Below are 16,597 nucleotides of genomic sequence, written 5' to 3'. Positions count from 1 at the left end.
AAGATTGTAAAATGAAAACTTGAGGAAAAATATTCAACCACCCATGGGATATTAATTGTAACATAAATTCAAAAGGCAATTACAAAAATGGATAGGGAGATAGCAAAGCTGATAAAATGTTACAATTCAGAAATTTAAGTGTGGACGGCATCACCATGAATTAGGATGTTGGAGGGAAAAACAAGCATGGTTAAGGAAGCAACAAACTTTTCAGATCAAATAGCATGCATTCCTGAAAGGATTTCAAAGAAAAAGAGAAAACTGTGTGAATTTTCAATCTTGAAATTTGAAAACTTTTTGGCTAATAAATGTGGATACAGTATAAAGTGGCACACAGTAGACCACAAATCACAATGAATAAAATGTGGAGTAGGAATTCATTAATGTGTAAAACTTGACAAATATGATGCAAAATCAATGCTAGTATTAATCTGTGGGATATATAAACAAAACATCACTACATTTGAACCAATGAAAACTTCAGAAATTGACATAAATAGTGAAGATAGTGTGGGTGAAAAAAGTGAACATTAATAAATTTACTAGGATTTTCACGACAAATTGGTTGCAAGCAGCTCTAGGGAAATCATAAGAGGAAAAAAGCAGTAAAAAATATGAAACCATAGGGCAAGGGAAATGTAGACATAAGACAAGGAAGTAGGTTGAATAAATTTGATAAGGAAAAAATAGTTCTAACTGATCATGCTCTATCTCGGAGGAAGATGTAAATCTGATAACATATGTGGAAATGGACACCCACTGCTTTGCTTCACAGTGTTCTATGATGGCAGCTACAATGACAAAAGGTTGCACAAAAGCTAACTTGCATTCATCAAAATGTCTAGAGGCACTTTGACAGATTCAGTGAATGCAAATGGGGGAAACAAATGCATAATTTTAGAATACCTAGAACTTGTGAAGCCAAGCAAGGATTCCATATGATAGAATCTCTAGTCAAAGGCAAATACTGGTATCAAATGATAAAGAATAGAAGAATGTTAATAAGCTAAGAAGCATTAAAAACAGATGACCAGGCCTTAAAGAATAAATCCTCGTTTGGCTCCTTTTGGAAAGGGATGGGAGGATTTCCAGCACTGCACTCCTACTCCTCTTAGTCAGCTTTTATGACATGTAGGGTATATGTGAGCAGTATTCTTTTTCTCCTGCGAGCAGTACTCTTTTCCTCTTTCCCCAAGGATACATAAACTATAAGCACAAAAATTCTCATCTTTTTTTCCAAAGTCGCAAATCAAATCACAGTGTCATAAGTCGATATGTATTACCCTACTCTGAAGAGTCTTAACTCTCAAATGTTGCAACTCAAAGCCTTACTGTACGAGAATATACAAAGTCTAATCATTCAGAACCACCATATCAAAATTGTCCATCTTAAGTAAAATGAGTATACAAATGAAAATAAAATAATTCTTGTCAATCTGGCTGAAACGTGGACAAATGAGAGAATTAAGAATGAGCAAACTTATAAGGATACATGATTCTCACAGTGCACAAACTAAACATGGTGGTGTAGGTGTTTAAGTGAACAGCAAGTTTGAGGAAAAGAGACCAAAAAATTTATGCCCCTAAAATGCAAATCAATAGCGGTAAACATAATAGCCTTAAAAAAGTTTAACATACAACAGTGACATACAAACCATCTAAGGCTACAATGGAGGAGCAGGAAAGAATCATTTCTACAACAGAGTAAATAAACATGAATAAGTTATCCCACAATGTGGTTAAAGCAAACAGTATTCAACTATTTGAGAAGGACTGGATATACTTTTTTGAAGAAAAAATCAGGTATGTTTGACATTTAAATATTTTCCCTCTAACAAAGAGGAGGGAACCTTTTTGGCAGATAGCCTCAAAACAAATCAATAGGTCTTCTGTTATCTGTTTTCTCATGTAAGAAACACAAACCACAAGGACACAGAAAGCAGTATATCCACATGTTGCAGACCCCATATATCAAAGAAACATCAGATAAAGTTATTCATCAACAGAAATCAATGAAACAAATTAACCAGCAGATCACTAACCTAATCACAACAAAACAAATGACTATTCGGCACTCATTCCTTAACATTGTGAACCACAAAAATCACAGTACACCTAACTCAGGCAATCGGCAAAGGAAATCTTAATCTCATCAAAGCAATGGTCTCCCAATATTTCCAGATTTCTAAGTCTTTCAAACCAAACCTCCTCACTGTGATAAACCGAGATATATTTTAAAAAAACCATAAGGTTGTAGAGGATATCATCCCCATGCAATGGAGACACCTCCAGGTAGAATAATAAATAGTAGCTGAGAGAGAAAGAGAGAAAATGTGCATAAAAAATTGTACCACGAGGGTTAACATGCAATTTCCAAACAAAAGTCACTACACACCTACACCAAAATTATCCTGCACACTCCATCTCCAACCAAACATACCATTATAACACTTGCTGGCCTGTGGCCCTTGGTCATGGCTGAGTTCACGAGTATACAAACACAGACTTAAGGGCTACTGGCTATTCAGGTATGATGAGTACAATGGAGCTGCCAATAGTGAAAACAGGAAATAAAATATATACTTGCTCTCTACAATGGCCTGAGATAGAATGTAATTGGTTAATAGCACATGGGGAATGTGGTGGTGCTGGATTTCACGTATTGGAGGGTTACAAATTGGCACCAATTTGTCAACTACGTCATGTCAATTTCTAATTAACTGAATGAGTTCATTTGCAGGCGAGACCACTATATCTGGTGAGTAAATCATTCTACAAGCTAACAGCAGACCAATGCAGCCTGTTTAAATGCTAAGGTCTCTTATAACATTATCTCACTGTGAGCCTAAAAAAGGTAACAAAATAGCAACTTTCTAACTGTGCCTGAAGCAAGTCCTAGAAGGAGAGATTTCCAGCTGTCAGGAGCTTTAGGATGGAGAGGCAACAGCTGCTCAAAAAGTACAAGTGTTCTTAAGAAAACAGAAGCTCAACCTAAACAGCAACAAACAGGCTAAAGCCAAGATTCCAAGTTGCTCTCTTTTTTATCTTCTTCCTCAACATAAAAGCTAAAAGTTCAATATTGTATTATGTAGTTAAACAATATCCCACACTTTAATATGTAAAGAAACTAGGCTCACACAAACACATTTATTCCTATCCCACAAACGTAAAACACAACATGGATGTACATAGAATATTTTTAATGAGATTTCATGAGTGAGCAAGCAACTTTCTTTCATCACCCATCAAAAAACTGATTTTCACAAATGAAAATGCAAAGATCAACTTTAACTAATCAAATGCTGGCAGCCCCAAAATCTAATCAATTGGTGACAGCCCTGAAATCTAATCAATCAGCGACAGCCCTGAAATCTAATCAATCAGCGACAACCCTGAAATCTCTAATCAATCAGCGACAACCATGAAATTTATTCATGCAAAACTCTCCTTTCTCAATTTCATTTTACCAACTGTTGATAAACAATATCAACAAGATAATGCAGCTGGGACTAGCATCTTCAGAGACAGGAGTCACATACATCCACTTCTGCTCACAGCTCCATAATATTCATAACATCATGCGAAAAAATGATTACAAACAAACTAAAACAAAGTATTTTGGCAATGCAAATGACATACCATTATTTTTAGGCAAAACATTCAAATGACTGTTGGCATTCACCATTTCTTATATATACTTAAACTCACCTTCAACGTCTGGCTAGTTTTGGGTCTAGGTTTGGTTGGCGGAGGGAATTTAGCTCGACGGCCAGTGGTAAAGGCTTGAGAACCATATCCCTCACCCCAGTAGTCCTCAAACCGACGAGAGCACAAGCTGTCATCTTGCCAACCTGATAGCATTGAAAGATCTCATGTGAATAATTCTTTATAAAATGCAGAGGCATTACCATATCCATGTCAATTAACAATAATGGAAACAATTTCATTTGAATAATGCAACACATTAGAGACAATGTATTTGAATGATAAAGTTACTGCAATGCAATTAGAAATAAATCAATTTATTGATATATCAGATTATCAGTATCGAAAGAACATTAAAAGACAATTTGAAGCTAAAGTGGTATGTGTATGGATGCTATGAAGACAAACAACACTAGTCATGCACTGGTAACGAATACATCAAGAAATACAGGTAAATTCAATAAAATATCTTACATAATATATCAATAAAGCAAAATCTATGGGCCTAATAGGCAACATAAATGTGGTTTGGCAATAAAGATAATTAAAGGTAACTGGATGGTTTGTGCAGACTATATATGGCATAGCAAGCCAGGCCGTTTGCCAAACATCTAGGCAACAAGGCCTTGCTTGCTAAAATGGAAATACATATTACTAATCTACACAAAAACGTTTATGAACATGCCATATCTTAATAACAGAAAATATAAAAATGATCACCATCATAAATTCTCCACCTAGATTTTTTGATGACCACTACAATCAAAGAGAGTTAAAAGTCAATCCACACAGTAGCATTATGAGAGCATACCTGTAGGTAGCAGAAAATAAATATGAAACTTGACTATGACTCATATAACATGATAAAAAACATCACAAACAATAGTAATGATGAAGGGACTAGAAATTTTCATAGCTAAATTTATAGAGCAGTTAGATACAAGTCTCTTTTTATATGTCAAAATAAATAGGGCTATATATGATAGCTTCTATATAAAAAACGAAATAAACATACAAACAAATAAATAATTATGCAATAAAAATACCACAATAAAACTATGGACAAAAGTACCGAGTTGACGCCAAAATATATACATATAAGAATGTAACTTTGCTGTTGGAGCAATGAGGTGGACACATTCTTAAGAACCAGAATCCCACCTACTCCTGAGAATGCTGCAGAAATGGGAAACTTATCAAATGCACCAAAAGTGGGGTGAAGACAACAGAACTACAGAATGGGTTATGATATGGGTTTTGCAGGGCAACAGGGTGATCGAGAAAATGAAGGATTACAACAAAAAAGAGCAATACTACAACAAGAAAATGAGTAACAGAGTAGCAAATACAATAGCATCATGATGTAAATAAGCAACAGAAAACTACATAGTGGAAAGTAGGGATACACTTTGAAAAGTAAGGAGATGCCTTCAGTAATGATACAGAAATGTGCAAAGCTATTCCTTAACCAGAGATGGATCCACTGAATTCTATCAAAATTCAATTGTAAGATGGACAGAGCCTACAAAATAAATACAGCATAATACATTAAGCAGTACATTTTTCATTCATTATCTATTTCAGTAATGAATAGTGGATATTTAACAACTTCAGCCAAAAGGACCACACTGGATCCATCTCAAAGAAACCAGAATATATCAATAATGCTATGGTAAGCAGGATTATAAGCACGGTGGGTGAAAGATTTCAAAAAGAGCGTACGATACAAAATGCAAATGGCTACTGAGAGTGAACGTTTCACACAGACCAATTCTTAGGTGTTAGAAATGATAAAATATGTGAAATATGGTTCAAAACAGACATACTATGGAAAGTACTAAGGACATGAAATGCATGAAGGAGGGGGCAAAATGATAAGTCTTTAAAAGCAAGATTTGTGAGGGCCTGGAATAAGGATAATGTCAACAAAACACTGTACGGTTCCACTCATTCAACAACTGTATATTGCTAGTATGGATGGATGTATAATCTAAAGGTGGATTACCTTATCAGGTGTAAGAGAAAAGATATACGATGGTGTAAAGATGTCATGTAGAAAGATGCAAGATAGAGACAGTGGCCGAAGAAACTTAAGAGGGGTAAAGACAAGATTTTACTTGCATGTGTGAATTTGTTAAATCCTAGAGTTCTGATTACCTTAATGTCTAGAAGTGAAAGAAATGCTTGAAAAAGAAACACAGATTGCAAGCTATAGCAAAGGATTTCTTAATGTTAGGATATAAATTACAAAGAGTGAATTGATTTAGAAATATTGACAACCAGAATGAAGTGTAGATGAGAATACAGTAACTGAACAAAAAGACACAAGCAAGACGTTTTGTTACAGAATAAAAAGACAGAAATAAGAAAGGAAGAGAACCGGTGAGAGAAAAACGGTGGAAGAATGCATGAAATGGTGTACGCAAGGGTGGCATGTAAGGACAGCAATAAGTGAAGACCATGGCCACCCCCTTGAAGGGAGTTCCCAGAGAAAATAGGCACCAGAAACAGAGACTACAGACAGAAGAACAACAGAAAGAATAAGTATGAACAAGATTTCAGTCAGAGCATTAGGTAGAATCATTATGCAATAGTAGTAGACAGGAACATTTAGCAGGACCATTAGGTTGTAGTCAGTACGAACATTAGCTAGGAGCCTCTGCACACCTGCACTAGATTTGCCCTCTGCCTGTGGCCTGGTAAAGGGTGAGGCACAAATGGCTAAGAAGTGGTATTGGAGTTCACTAACTATGGAGAGTCTATTGCCATGGCAACACCCTTGAAGGTATTCCAGAAAGGAACAGGCATCAGAGATACAAGTATTTAGAAGATTAAAGAGTGGAAAAGATGAGCAAGACTGAAGAAAAAGACTAATATGGGCACATGTGCCTGACAGGTCTTAGAGGTCTTAGCATGGATGAGTATCTGGAACTGTGCAGAGTACCTCATCAACGAAACTACAAAACAAACACTCTGCTGGATACAAAAAAGCAAACTGAATAACGAAAAACAGGCAAGCCAGTACAAATAATGAGATGAAATTCAAGAAACTCAAAATAATAATCATATGTAATAAAATTAAAAATATAAATCGACTCACAAAAAGATTGCCAATTATAAATGTAGAAAGATACAGAGCAAATTGGATGTTTTGTATAAAGATGGCCACACATATGCAGTCACTAAATCAAAAGCAACAAACATATAAAGCTAGTGGGGTTATAGGCTGAACAAAATCTACAAACATGAATAAAGGGGGAGGAAAAAATATAAAAACAACAATTGGTTGGGCCATGAAATCCTGGGAAAAAAGAAAATCTTTTGGATCTTTTAAATGCAACTGCTCTCCCACCTTTGTGAGGTAGTATTAGGACCAAACAAACAAACAGCCTCACTTGCAAACACTCATTCTCTAGCTCTCATGTATACTGTAATGAAGGCTAAGCCTACCATTTAGAGCCAAACCCCCAAGAATATTCATAGTTTAACATAAACACCTCATTTGCCCTGGTTCAGCCCATGCTGCCCTTCATATACCACATTGATTCAATTCATTCTATCCTATGCACATCTTTCACTCTCCTTCCATCCCCTTCCTGGTCTATCCCCTCCCACTTCCTCCCTCCACTTATGACATGTAGATCCTCTTTGTCCATTCTCTCCATATATCCAAACCTGAAATATCAGCACAATCTGGTCCACTCTCTCAATCAGACTGCACGTACTAACACAACTTTTTTCACTGAAATTCTTACATGATCAATTCAACTCATCAACTATGTCCTTGGGCATTACATTTCCAATGCACTGCATCCTTTTTCTTTCTTCAGTGTTCAAATCCAAGGAACTACAAGTACACAACTATGTCCTAGCTAGTATTTATCCAAATACATCCACCTTTGCCTTAAGACACTGACCCCTCCTTCCTCACACTCCATAATGCAATGAGAACTTTAACAACCTCTCCCATTCTATGACTCACTTCAACTCCCATGGCTTCATCTACCACCACATCCACTCCTGGGTGCAAAAACTTTTTGGTCTTTCCCATTCAAACTCGAACTCATATCATCCAGTGATTACCTATTTGTAAAATACGAGAAAAGTGCATTTCACTCCAGGGCCCCCCCATCTCTTGAACACTATCTTCTATCATACAACTTCTTAGATTCACGTATGTTGTTTGCATTCACAATGTGCTAAGTCATTCTACCCCATTCATCAATGTCTCATCTTCCTGCTGCACTTCAATACCTACTTTTCTTTATATTTAGTCTCAACTTTCACAATGTCTCCCAAACTCTGTCACCAGCTTCTAGAGATCATCTCTGGTATCTGCCTGCATAACCAAGTCATCTAAAAACATCAAATGACCCATCTTCCACACCTCTAGTAACCAAAGACCTGCCCTTTGTTATAAGACCACTGTATTCATTTTCCAAACCATTCTGTCCTGAGAGATATTTAAAACCCATGGTGGTATCAAACACTCTTGACAAAGACCCACTTTCACTGTAAATGTTGCTATGATGCAAAGTGAATCACACTGAAAAAATGGGAGAAGGTAAACATAAACCATTAGGATTAATCTGTCATCTATGATTAAGATAGATAATGAAGTGAGTGTAAACTAGCAAACACTTGCAAGTTCAAATAATTTGGACATAAAGATGCATGAAGCAGTCAAGAGGCCGCAGATATGGTTGCATTTGGTTAAGTTTTCTAAACACTAATCTGGCTTGCATACAACAGATGGGAATGGAAATGACTGCAGGAGACTGTCAAGGAGAATAAGCATATGATGATGAATGAGAGAGAACACCGAAAAGAGGAGACAAAAGTCACCTGAATCACGTGTGGTGAGGGAGTCGCGCGAGCCACTCAGATCAGCTAGTGAACAGAGAAATAAAGTGAGGACACAACAGATAACACAAATTTTTCTTTAAAGATCCATAAACTTTCTGATAAAACTACCTGACTTTCACTGCTTATAAATACATAATGATCTGAACAGCCAAGTACAAAGGCATACATCACATAATCTTTAGAATTCGTAAGATATTTTAAAGTTATATTATTTGAATTTGCAAAAATCTCTTAATATACTTAGAAAAAACTAGGTACCAAAGTGATATGATACACATTTAAGATCCTAGCCAGAAAGATCATAATACTGCAGGTGAATATGACAACTATTTTACCTTTCTAAGTTATAAGACACAATCCTTAAAAAATCATCCATGCAATAAAATAATCACCTTTCTTTACCATTTACTAATCCATCTTCACATACTAAATAGTAAATAAAAAAAAGCCTCTATCAGTGTAAAAATAACACACATCTGTCATGTACTACTTAAAATGGCCCTACCTGCAAAACTCCAGGTATCACAATGGAATAAACATAAGGAACTTATCATCACAAAAGCAGAAGAAATAGGACCAGAGTAATGTGACTGTGATGGTAACGATCATCACAATGGAATGAACATAAAGAACTTAACATCACTAAAGCAGAAGAAATAGGACCAAAGTAATGAGACTGTGATGGCAACTATCATCTTATGCATCAAGACTTCACCATCTTGCATCAGCAAATAAATTCCTCTATGTCTGTAAACAGACAAGTTAGAGTGCATACATTAATCATAACATAAACTGATTACATCAATTATCAAACACCTAAATGTCTGGCCATCATCAGTATGTATTGTCCACTTCAAAAACCAAATCAAACATGTTTTTTATATGGATGCAACAAACTGACAAACTAACAAATACCACAACTATCTGTGAATATCAATCCATTCATGTACACTTTTGAAAAAGAAAAACGACATTATCATACAACCCTAGGACCCTTCTCAGTGATCCAGGGACTTCTGCTGTTCAAAGGCTGTGTTATACTAAGTAGCAGGGATAGGATGGACTCCCCTGAAGCGATAGGTTCTTTCACAAGACTGTACTCGCTTTTGTCAAATGATAATGATACAACCTCATAAATGGTGACTCTTCATAAGCCCCATTATATATATATATATATATATATATATATATATATATATATATATATATATATATATATATATATATATGGGAGAAAGAATACCTCCCACATATTTCCTGTGTTCAGCGGGAGGCTGGAAATCTTTCCCTCCCATTCTTAATTTTCCAAAAAAGGGAAGAGAAGAGGGCCAAGTGAGGATATTCCCTCTAAGGCTCAGTCCTCTATTCTTAATGCTACCTTGCTAATGCTGGAAAAGGCGAATATATACAAAAAAATTTTTCATACTTGATCAAACTTTCCCATATCAGCAAGGATATGGCTGGAACGGAAGAAAAAAGAAAAAAAAAGGCCACATTTGCTCACATCCATTCTATCACTGTCGATGTGCAATGCACCAAAATCACAGCTCCTTCCACATCCAAGACCTACAGACCTTTCTCTGGTTCAGTCCATTGACAGCACATCGACCCCTGTATAACATACATTTCAATTCACTCTATCCTGTGCACACTTTCACCCTCCTGCAACTTCAAGACCTGATCATTCAAAATTTGTTCACTTGATCCCTCCAATTCCAATTTGGTCTTCCCCTTCTTGTTCCTTCCACTTCTGACACACATTCTCTTTGTCAACCTCTCCTCACTCTATCTATATCTCTAAACCATTTCAGCACACCCTCTCCAACTTTCTCAACCACACTATCTTTATTACCACACCTATCTCTTACCCTCTTATTTCCAACGTGAACAAACCAACTCATACCACATACTGTCCTAAAAAATTTCATTTCTAATACATCTACCCTCCTCTGCATATTCTCATCTACAGCCCATGCCTTGCATCCATATATCACTGGGGCTACTATACCTGTAAAAATGAAAATTTTTGCCTTACCAGATAACGAGCTTTCTTTCTTAACATTCTTCAAGGCTCCCAAAATCTTTACCTCATTACCCACCCTATGGCTCACTCACACTTCCATAGGTCCACATGCTGCCATGTCCACACCTAGGTATCTATAATGCTTCACTTAATCCAAATTTTCTCCATTCAAACTCAAACCCAAACTAACCTGTCCCTCTACCCTGCTAAACCTAGTGATCTTGCTTTTATTAAGAGTGACTCTCAACCTGCTCTTTTACACACTTCCAAACTCACTCAGCAACTTCTGCAGTTTCTCACCCAAATATGCCATCAGTGCTGTATCATCAACAAACAGATGACTCACTTCCCTGGCCCCCTTATCTCCTACAGACTGCATACTTATCCCTCTCTTCAAGACTCTTGCATTTACCTTCCTTACTACCCTAATCATATACAAATTGAACAACCCGGGTGACATCACACACACCCCTCCTGGAGACCGACCTTAACTTGGAACAGCTCACTTTTCTCTCTTCCTACTCATACACATGCTTGACACCCTTGATGACAATTTCCCACTGTTTCTAGCAGCATTCCTTCTGTTTGCCTAAATTTTCTCATTCTGTGAAGCAAACTCCTTATCCACAAATTCTCTGATGTTTCTGAACCTAGTTGTTCCTCCCTAATACAATGCTCTGTACATACTTTCACCCTCTCAGTGACCACTCTCCCATACAATGTACTATGTACACTAAAGAAACTTGTACTTTTACAGTTTAAAAACTCACCTATGTCCCCCTTAACTTTACACAAGAGCAATATACAAGCATTCTGCCAATCTTCAAGCACCTTACCATGAATCATACATATATTGAAAATCCTAACAAACCAATCAATACCACAGTCATCTCTTTTATTAAGAAATTCAAATGCAATACCATCTACTCCAGCCACCTTGACATTATATTTCATTTTTACTATTATGCTTAATTGCTGTTTCCTGCATCAGCGAGATAACACCAGGAAACAGACGAAGAATGGCCCAGCCATTCGTATACACATATACATGTGTATATATCATATATGAATATGTCTATGCATGTATGTATATGATGATGTGTCTATGCATGTATATGTGCATGTATGGGTGTTTATGTATGAGTATACGAGTGGATGGGACATTCTTTGTCTGTTTCCTGACACTACCTCGCTGATGCAGGAAACAGCAATTAAGTATAACAACATACCATATATTATATTTTTTTTTCCCTTGCTTTGTCGCTGTCTCCCGCGTTTGCGAGGTAGCGCAAGGAAACAGACGAAAGAAATGGCCCAACCCTCCCCCATACACATGTATATACATACGTCCACACACGCAAATATACATACCTACACAGCTTTCCATGGTTTACCCCAGACGCTTCACATGTCCTGATTCAACCCACTGACAGCACATCAACCCCGGTATACCAAATCGATCCAATTCACTCTATTCCTTGCCCTCCTTTCACCCTCCTGCATGTTCAGGCCCCGATCACACAAAATCTTTTTCACTCCATCTTTCCACCTCCAATTTGGTCTCCCACTTCTCGTTCCCTCCACCTACGACACATATATCCTCTTGGTCAATCTTTCCTCACTTAATCTCTCCATGTGGCCAAACCATTTCAAAACACCCTCTTCTGCTCTCTCAACCATGCTCTTTTTATTTCCACACATCTCTCTTACCCTTACGTTACTTACTCGATCAAACCACCTCACACCACACACTGTCCTCAAATATCTCATTTCCAGCACATCCATCCTCCTGCGCACAACTCTATCCATAGCCCACGCCTCGCAACCATACAACATTGTTGGAACCACTATTCCTTCAAACATACCCATTTTTGCTTTCCGAGATAATGTTCTCGACTTCCACACATTCTTCAAGGCTCCCAGCATTTTCGCCCCCTCCCCCACCCTATGATCCACATCCGCTTCCATGGTTCCATCCGCTGCCAGATCCACTCCCAGATATCTAAAACACTTTACTTCCTCCAGTTTTTCTCCATTCAAACTTACCTCCCAATTGACTTGACCCTCAACCCTACTGTACCTAATAACCTTGCTCTTATTCACATTTACTCTTAACTTTCTTCTTTCACACACTTTACAAAACTCAGTCACCAGCTTCTGCAGTTTCTCACATGAATCAGCCACCAGCGCTGTATCATCAGCGAACAACAACTGACTCACTTCCCAAGCTCTCTCATCCACAACAGACTTCATACTAGCCCCTCTTTCCAAAACTCTTGCATTCACCTCCCTGACAACCCCATCCATAAACAAATTAAACAACCATGGAGACATCACACACCCCTGCCGCAAACCTACATCCACTGAGAACCAATCACTTTCCTCTCTTCCTACATGTACACATGCCTTACATCCTCGATAAAAACTTTTCACTGCTTCTAACAACTTGCCTCCCACACCATATATTCTTAATACTTTCCACAGAGCATCTCTATCAACTCTATCATATGCCTTCTCCAGATCCATAAATGCTACATACAAATCCATTTGCTTTTCTAAGTATTTCTCACATACATTCTTCAAAGCAAACACCTGATCCACACATCCTCTACCACTTCTGAAACCACACTGCTCTTCCCCAATCTGATGCTCTGTACATGCCTTCACCCTCTCAATCAATACCCTCTCATATAATTTACCAGGAATATTCAACAAACTTATACCTCTGTAATTTGAGCACTCACTCTTATCCCCTTTGCCTTTGTACAATGGCACTATGCACGCATTCCGCCAATCCTCAGGCACCTCACCATGAGTCATACATACATTAAATAACCTTACCAACCAGTCAATAATACAGTCACCCCCTTTTTTAATAAATTCCACTGCAATACCATCCAAACCTGCTGCCTTGCCGGCTTTCATCTTCCGCAAAGCTTTTACTACCTCTTCTCTGTTTACCAAATCATTTTCCCTAACCCTCTCACTTTGCACACCACCTCGACCAAAACGCCCTATATCTGCCACACACCCTATATCTGCCACTCTATCATCAAACACATTCAACAAACCTTCAAAATACTCACTCCACCTCCTTCTCACATCACCACTACTTGTTATCACCTCCCCATTTGCGCCCTTCACTGAAGTTCCCATTTGCTCCCTTGTCTTACGCACTTTATTTACCTCCTTCCAGAACATCTTTTTATTCTCCCTAAAATTTAATGATACTCTCTCACCCCAACTCTCATTTGCCCTCTTTTTCACCTCTTGCACCTTTCTCTTGACCTCCTGTCTCTTTCTTTTATACATCTCCCACTCAATTGCATTTTTTCCCTGCAAAAATTGTCCAAATGCCTCTCTCTTCTCTTATATATATATATATAATCCTCCCCTCTCGTTTTTTTTTTAATTTTCCAAAACAAGGAACAGAGAATTGGGTCAGGTAAAGGCCCAGTCCTCTGTTCTTAACGCTACCTCGCTGATGCGGGAAATGGCGAATAGTTTGAAAAAAAAAAAAAATATATATATATATATATATATATATATATATATATATACTATCCCTAGGGATAGGGGAGAAACAATACTTCCCACATATTCCCTGTTTGTCGCAGAAGGCAACTAAAAGGGGAGGGAGTGGGGGCTAGAAATCCTCCCCTCCCATTTTTAATTTTCCAAAAGAAGAAAAAGAGAAGGGGGCCAAGTGAGGATATTCCCTCTAAGGCTCAGCCCTTTGTTCTAAACAATACCTCTCTAAAGCAGGAAATGGCAAATATGAATGAAAAAAATATGAAATATCTATATATGTGAATGGATGTGGCTTTTTAAGTCTGTTTTCCTGGCACTACCTAGCTGAAGCAGGGGGTAGCGATGCTGTTTCCTGTGGGGCAGGGTGGCGCCAGGAATGGATGTAGGCAAGCAAGAATGAATATGTACATGTGTATACATGTACGTGTATACATATACATATATCTACTGATACGCCTATAACCCAAAAAGTTAACAGTTTAAACTTAGACTAACTCATCCATAAGTCTTCAATAATAACTCATTTTGAGCCTGTCACTGTTAATTTTGCATGGTGATAAATCATTTTTGAACCTGTAACTGCTGTTAATGTTTTACACAATGATTATAAATAAAAGACTAATCATCACAAGGTGTTGGCAAATATTATTTGGTTATGACAAACACACAGACAATTACCAAAAGCCTTAGCTGCATCCACGTTCACATGGTTCTCCTTTCTCCCTTCATCATACACACAGTGTGCTTACTTTTTTCACTTATCCTATTCCCATTTATCAAATATGATTTACAACTCTCACTTAATTACTTCAGTTCCCTTAACATTCACAATCTTGCACACAAGCTTAACCTTTGAAATTATTTCCTTCCTTTCCTCTGGCATGTGTTTAAGAACCACTCTGGACTGGGATGTATAGACAACTGCACTTGTCCATGAGAATATATATTTTTTTTCGTACATACAGAGGACCGAGTCTTAGGAGGGAATATCCTTACTTGGCCCTATTCTCTGTTCCTTTTGAAAAATTAAAATGAGGGGAGGATTTCCAGCCCCCGTTTAATCGCTTTCTACAACATGCAGGGAATACGTGGGAAGTATTCTTTCTCCCCAATCCCCAGGGATACTATATTTTTTTTTCTTTTTTTTTTGCCGCTGTCTCCCGCGTTTGCGAGGTAGCGCAAGGAAACAGACGAAAGAAATGGCCCAACCCACCCCCATACACATGTATACACATACGTCCACACACGCAAATATACATGCCTACACAGCTTTCCATGGTTTACCCCAGACGCTTCATATGCCCTGATTCAACCCACTGACAGCACGTCAACCCCGGTATACCAAATCGATCCAATTCACTCTATTCCTTGCCCTCCTTTCACCCTCCTGCATGTTCAGGCCCCGATTACACAAAATCTTTTTCACTCCATCTTTCCACCTCCAATTTGGTCTCCCACTTCTCCTCGTTCCCTCCACCTACGATACATATATCCTCTTGGTCAATCTTTCCTCACTCATTCTTTCCATGTGCCCAAACCATTTCAAAACACCCTCTTCTGCTCTCTCAACCACGCTCTATTTATTTCCACACATCTCTCTTACCCTTACGTTACTTACTCGATCAACCCACCTCACACCACACATTGTCCTCAAACATCTCATTTCCAGCACATCCATCCTCCTGCGCACAACTCTATCCTTAGCCCACGCCTCGCAACCATACAACATTGTTGGAACCACTATTCCTTCAAATATACCCATTTTTGCTTTCCGAGATAATGTTCTTGACTTCCACACATTCTTCAAGGCTCCCAGCATTTTCGCCCCCTCCCCCACCCTATGATCCACTTCCGCTTCCATGGTTCCATCCGCTGCCAGATCCACTCCCAGATATCCAAAACACTTTACTTCCTCCAGTTTTTCTCCATTCAAACTTACCTCCCAATTGACTTGACCCTCAACCCTACTGTACCTAATAACCTTGCTCTTATTCACATTTACTCTTAACTTTCTTCTTTCACACACTTTACCAAACCCAGTCACCAGCTTCTGCAGTTTCTCACATGAATCAGCCACCAGCGCTGTATCATCAGTGAACAACTGACTCACTTCCCAAGCTCTCTTATCCACAACAGACTTCATACTTGCCCCTCTTTCCAAAACTCTTGCATTCACCTCCCTAACCACCCCATCCATAAACAAATTAAACAACCATGGAGACATCACACACCCCTGCCGCAAACCTACATTCACTGAGAACCAATCACTTTCCTCTCTTCCTACACGTACACATGCCTTACATCCTCGATAAAAACTTTTCAGTGCTTCTAACAACGTGCCTCCCACACCATATATTCTTAATATATACAAAACCTCCTCAAGCCCCCTACAACTATAACTGGCATTAGTTTGAGGGTTAAATTAGATGTTTTGAGGTACTTTGGTGCTGGTGAATGTGGAGCCGATATCAT

The 16,597-nt window shown here is 38.2% G+C and overlaps 1 protein-coding gene across 1 annotated transcript in view; it reads right to left on the bottom strand.

The window, feature by feature from the left end:
- RhoGAPp190 (Rho GTPase-activating protein 190) overlaps positions 1–16,597 on the bottom strand; it is a 228,577-nt gene that overhangs the window by 87,858 nt on the left and 124,122 nt on the right. The window contains exons 23-24 of the mRNA XM_071696915.1: positions 8,551–8,595; positions 3,709–3,851 (exon numbers count right to left, since the gene is read on the bottom strand). Of these exons, the coding sequence (XP_071553016.1) occupies positions 3,709–3,851; positions 8,551–8,595 (188 nt within the window). The remainder of the gene's footprint in view (positions 1–3,708; positions 3,852–8,550; positions 8,596–16,597) is intronic.

This window comes from Panulirus ornatus, chromosome 61 (genome assembly GCF_036320965.1).
Source record: "Panulirus ornatus isolate Po-2019 chromosome 61, ASM3632096v1, whole genome shotgun sequence".
NCBI classification, from domain to species: Eukaryota; Metazoa; Arthropoda; class Malacostraca; order Decapoda; family Palinuridae; genus Panulirus; species Panulirus ornatus.
This window is presented reverse-complemented; position numbering and strand designations above follow the sequence as displayed.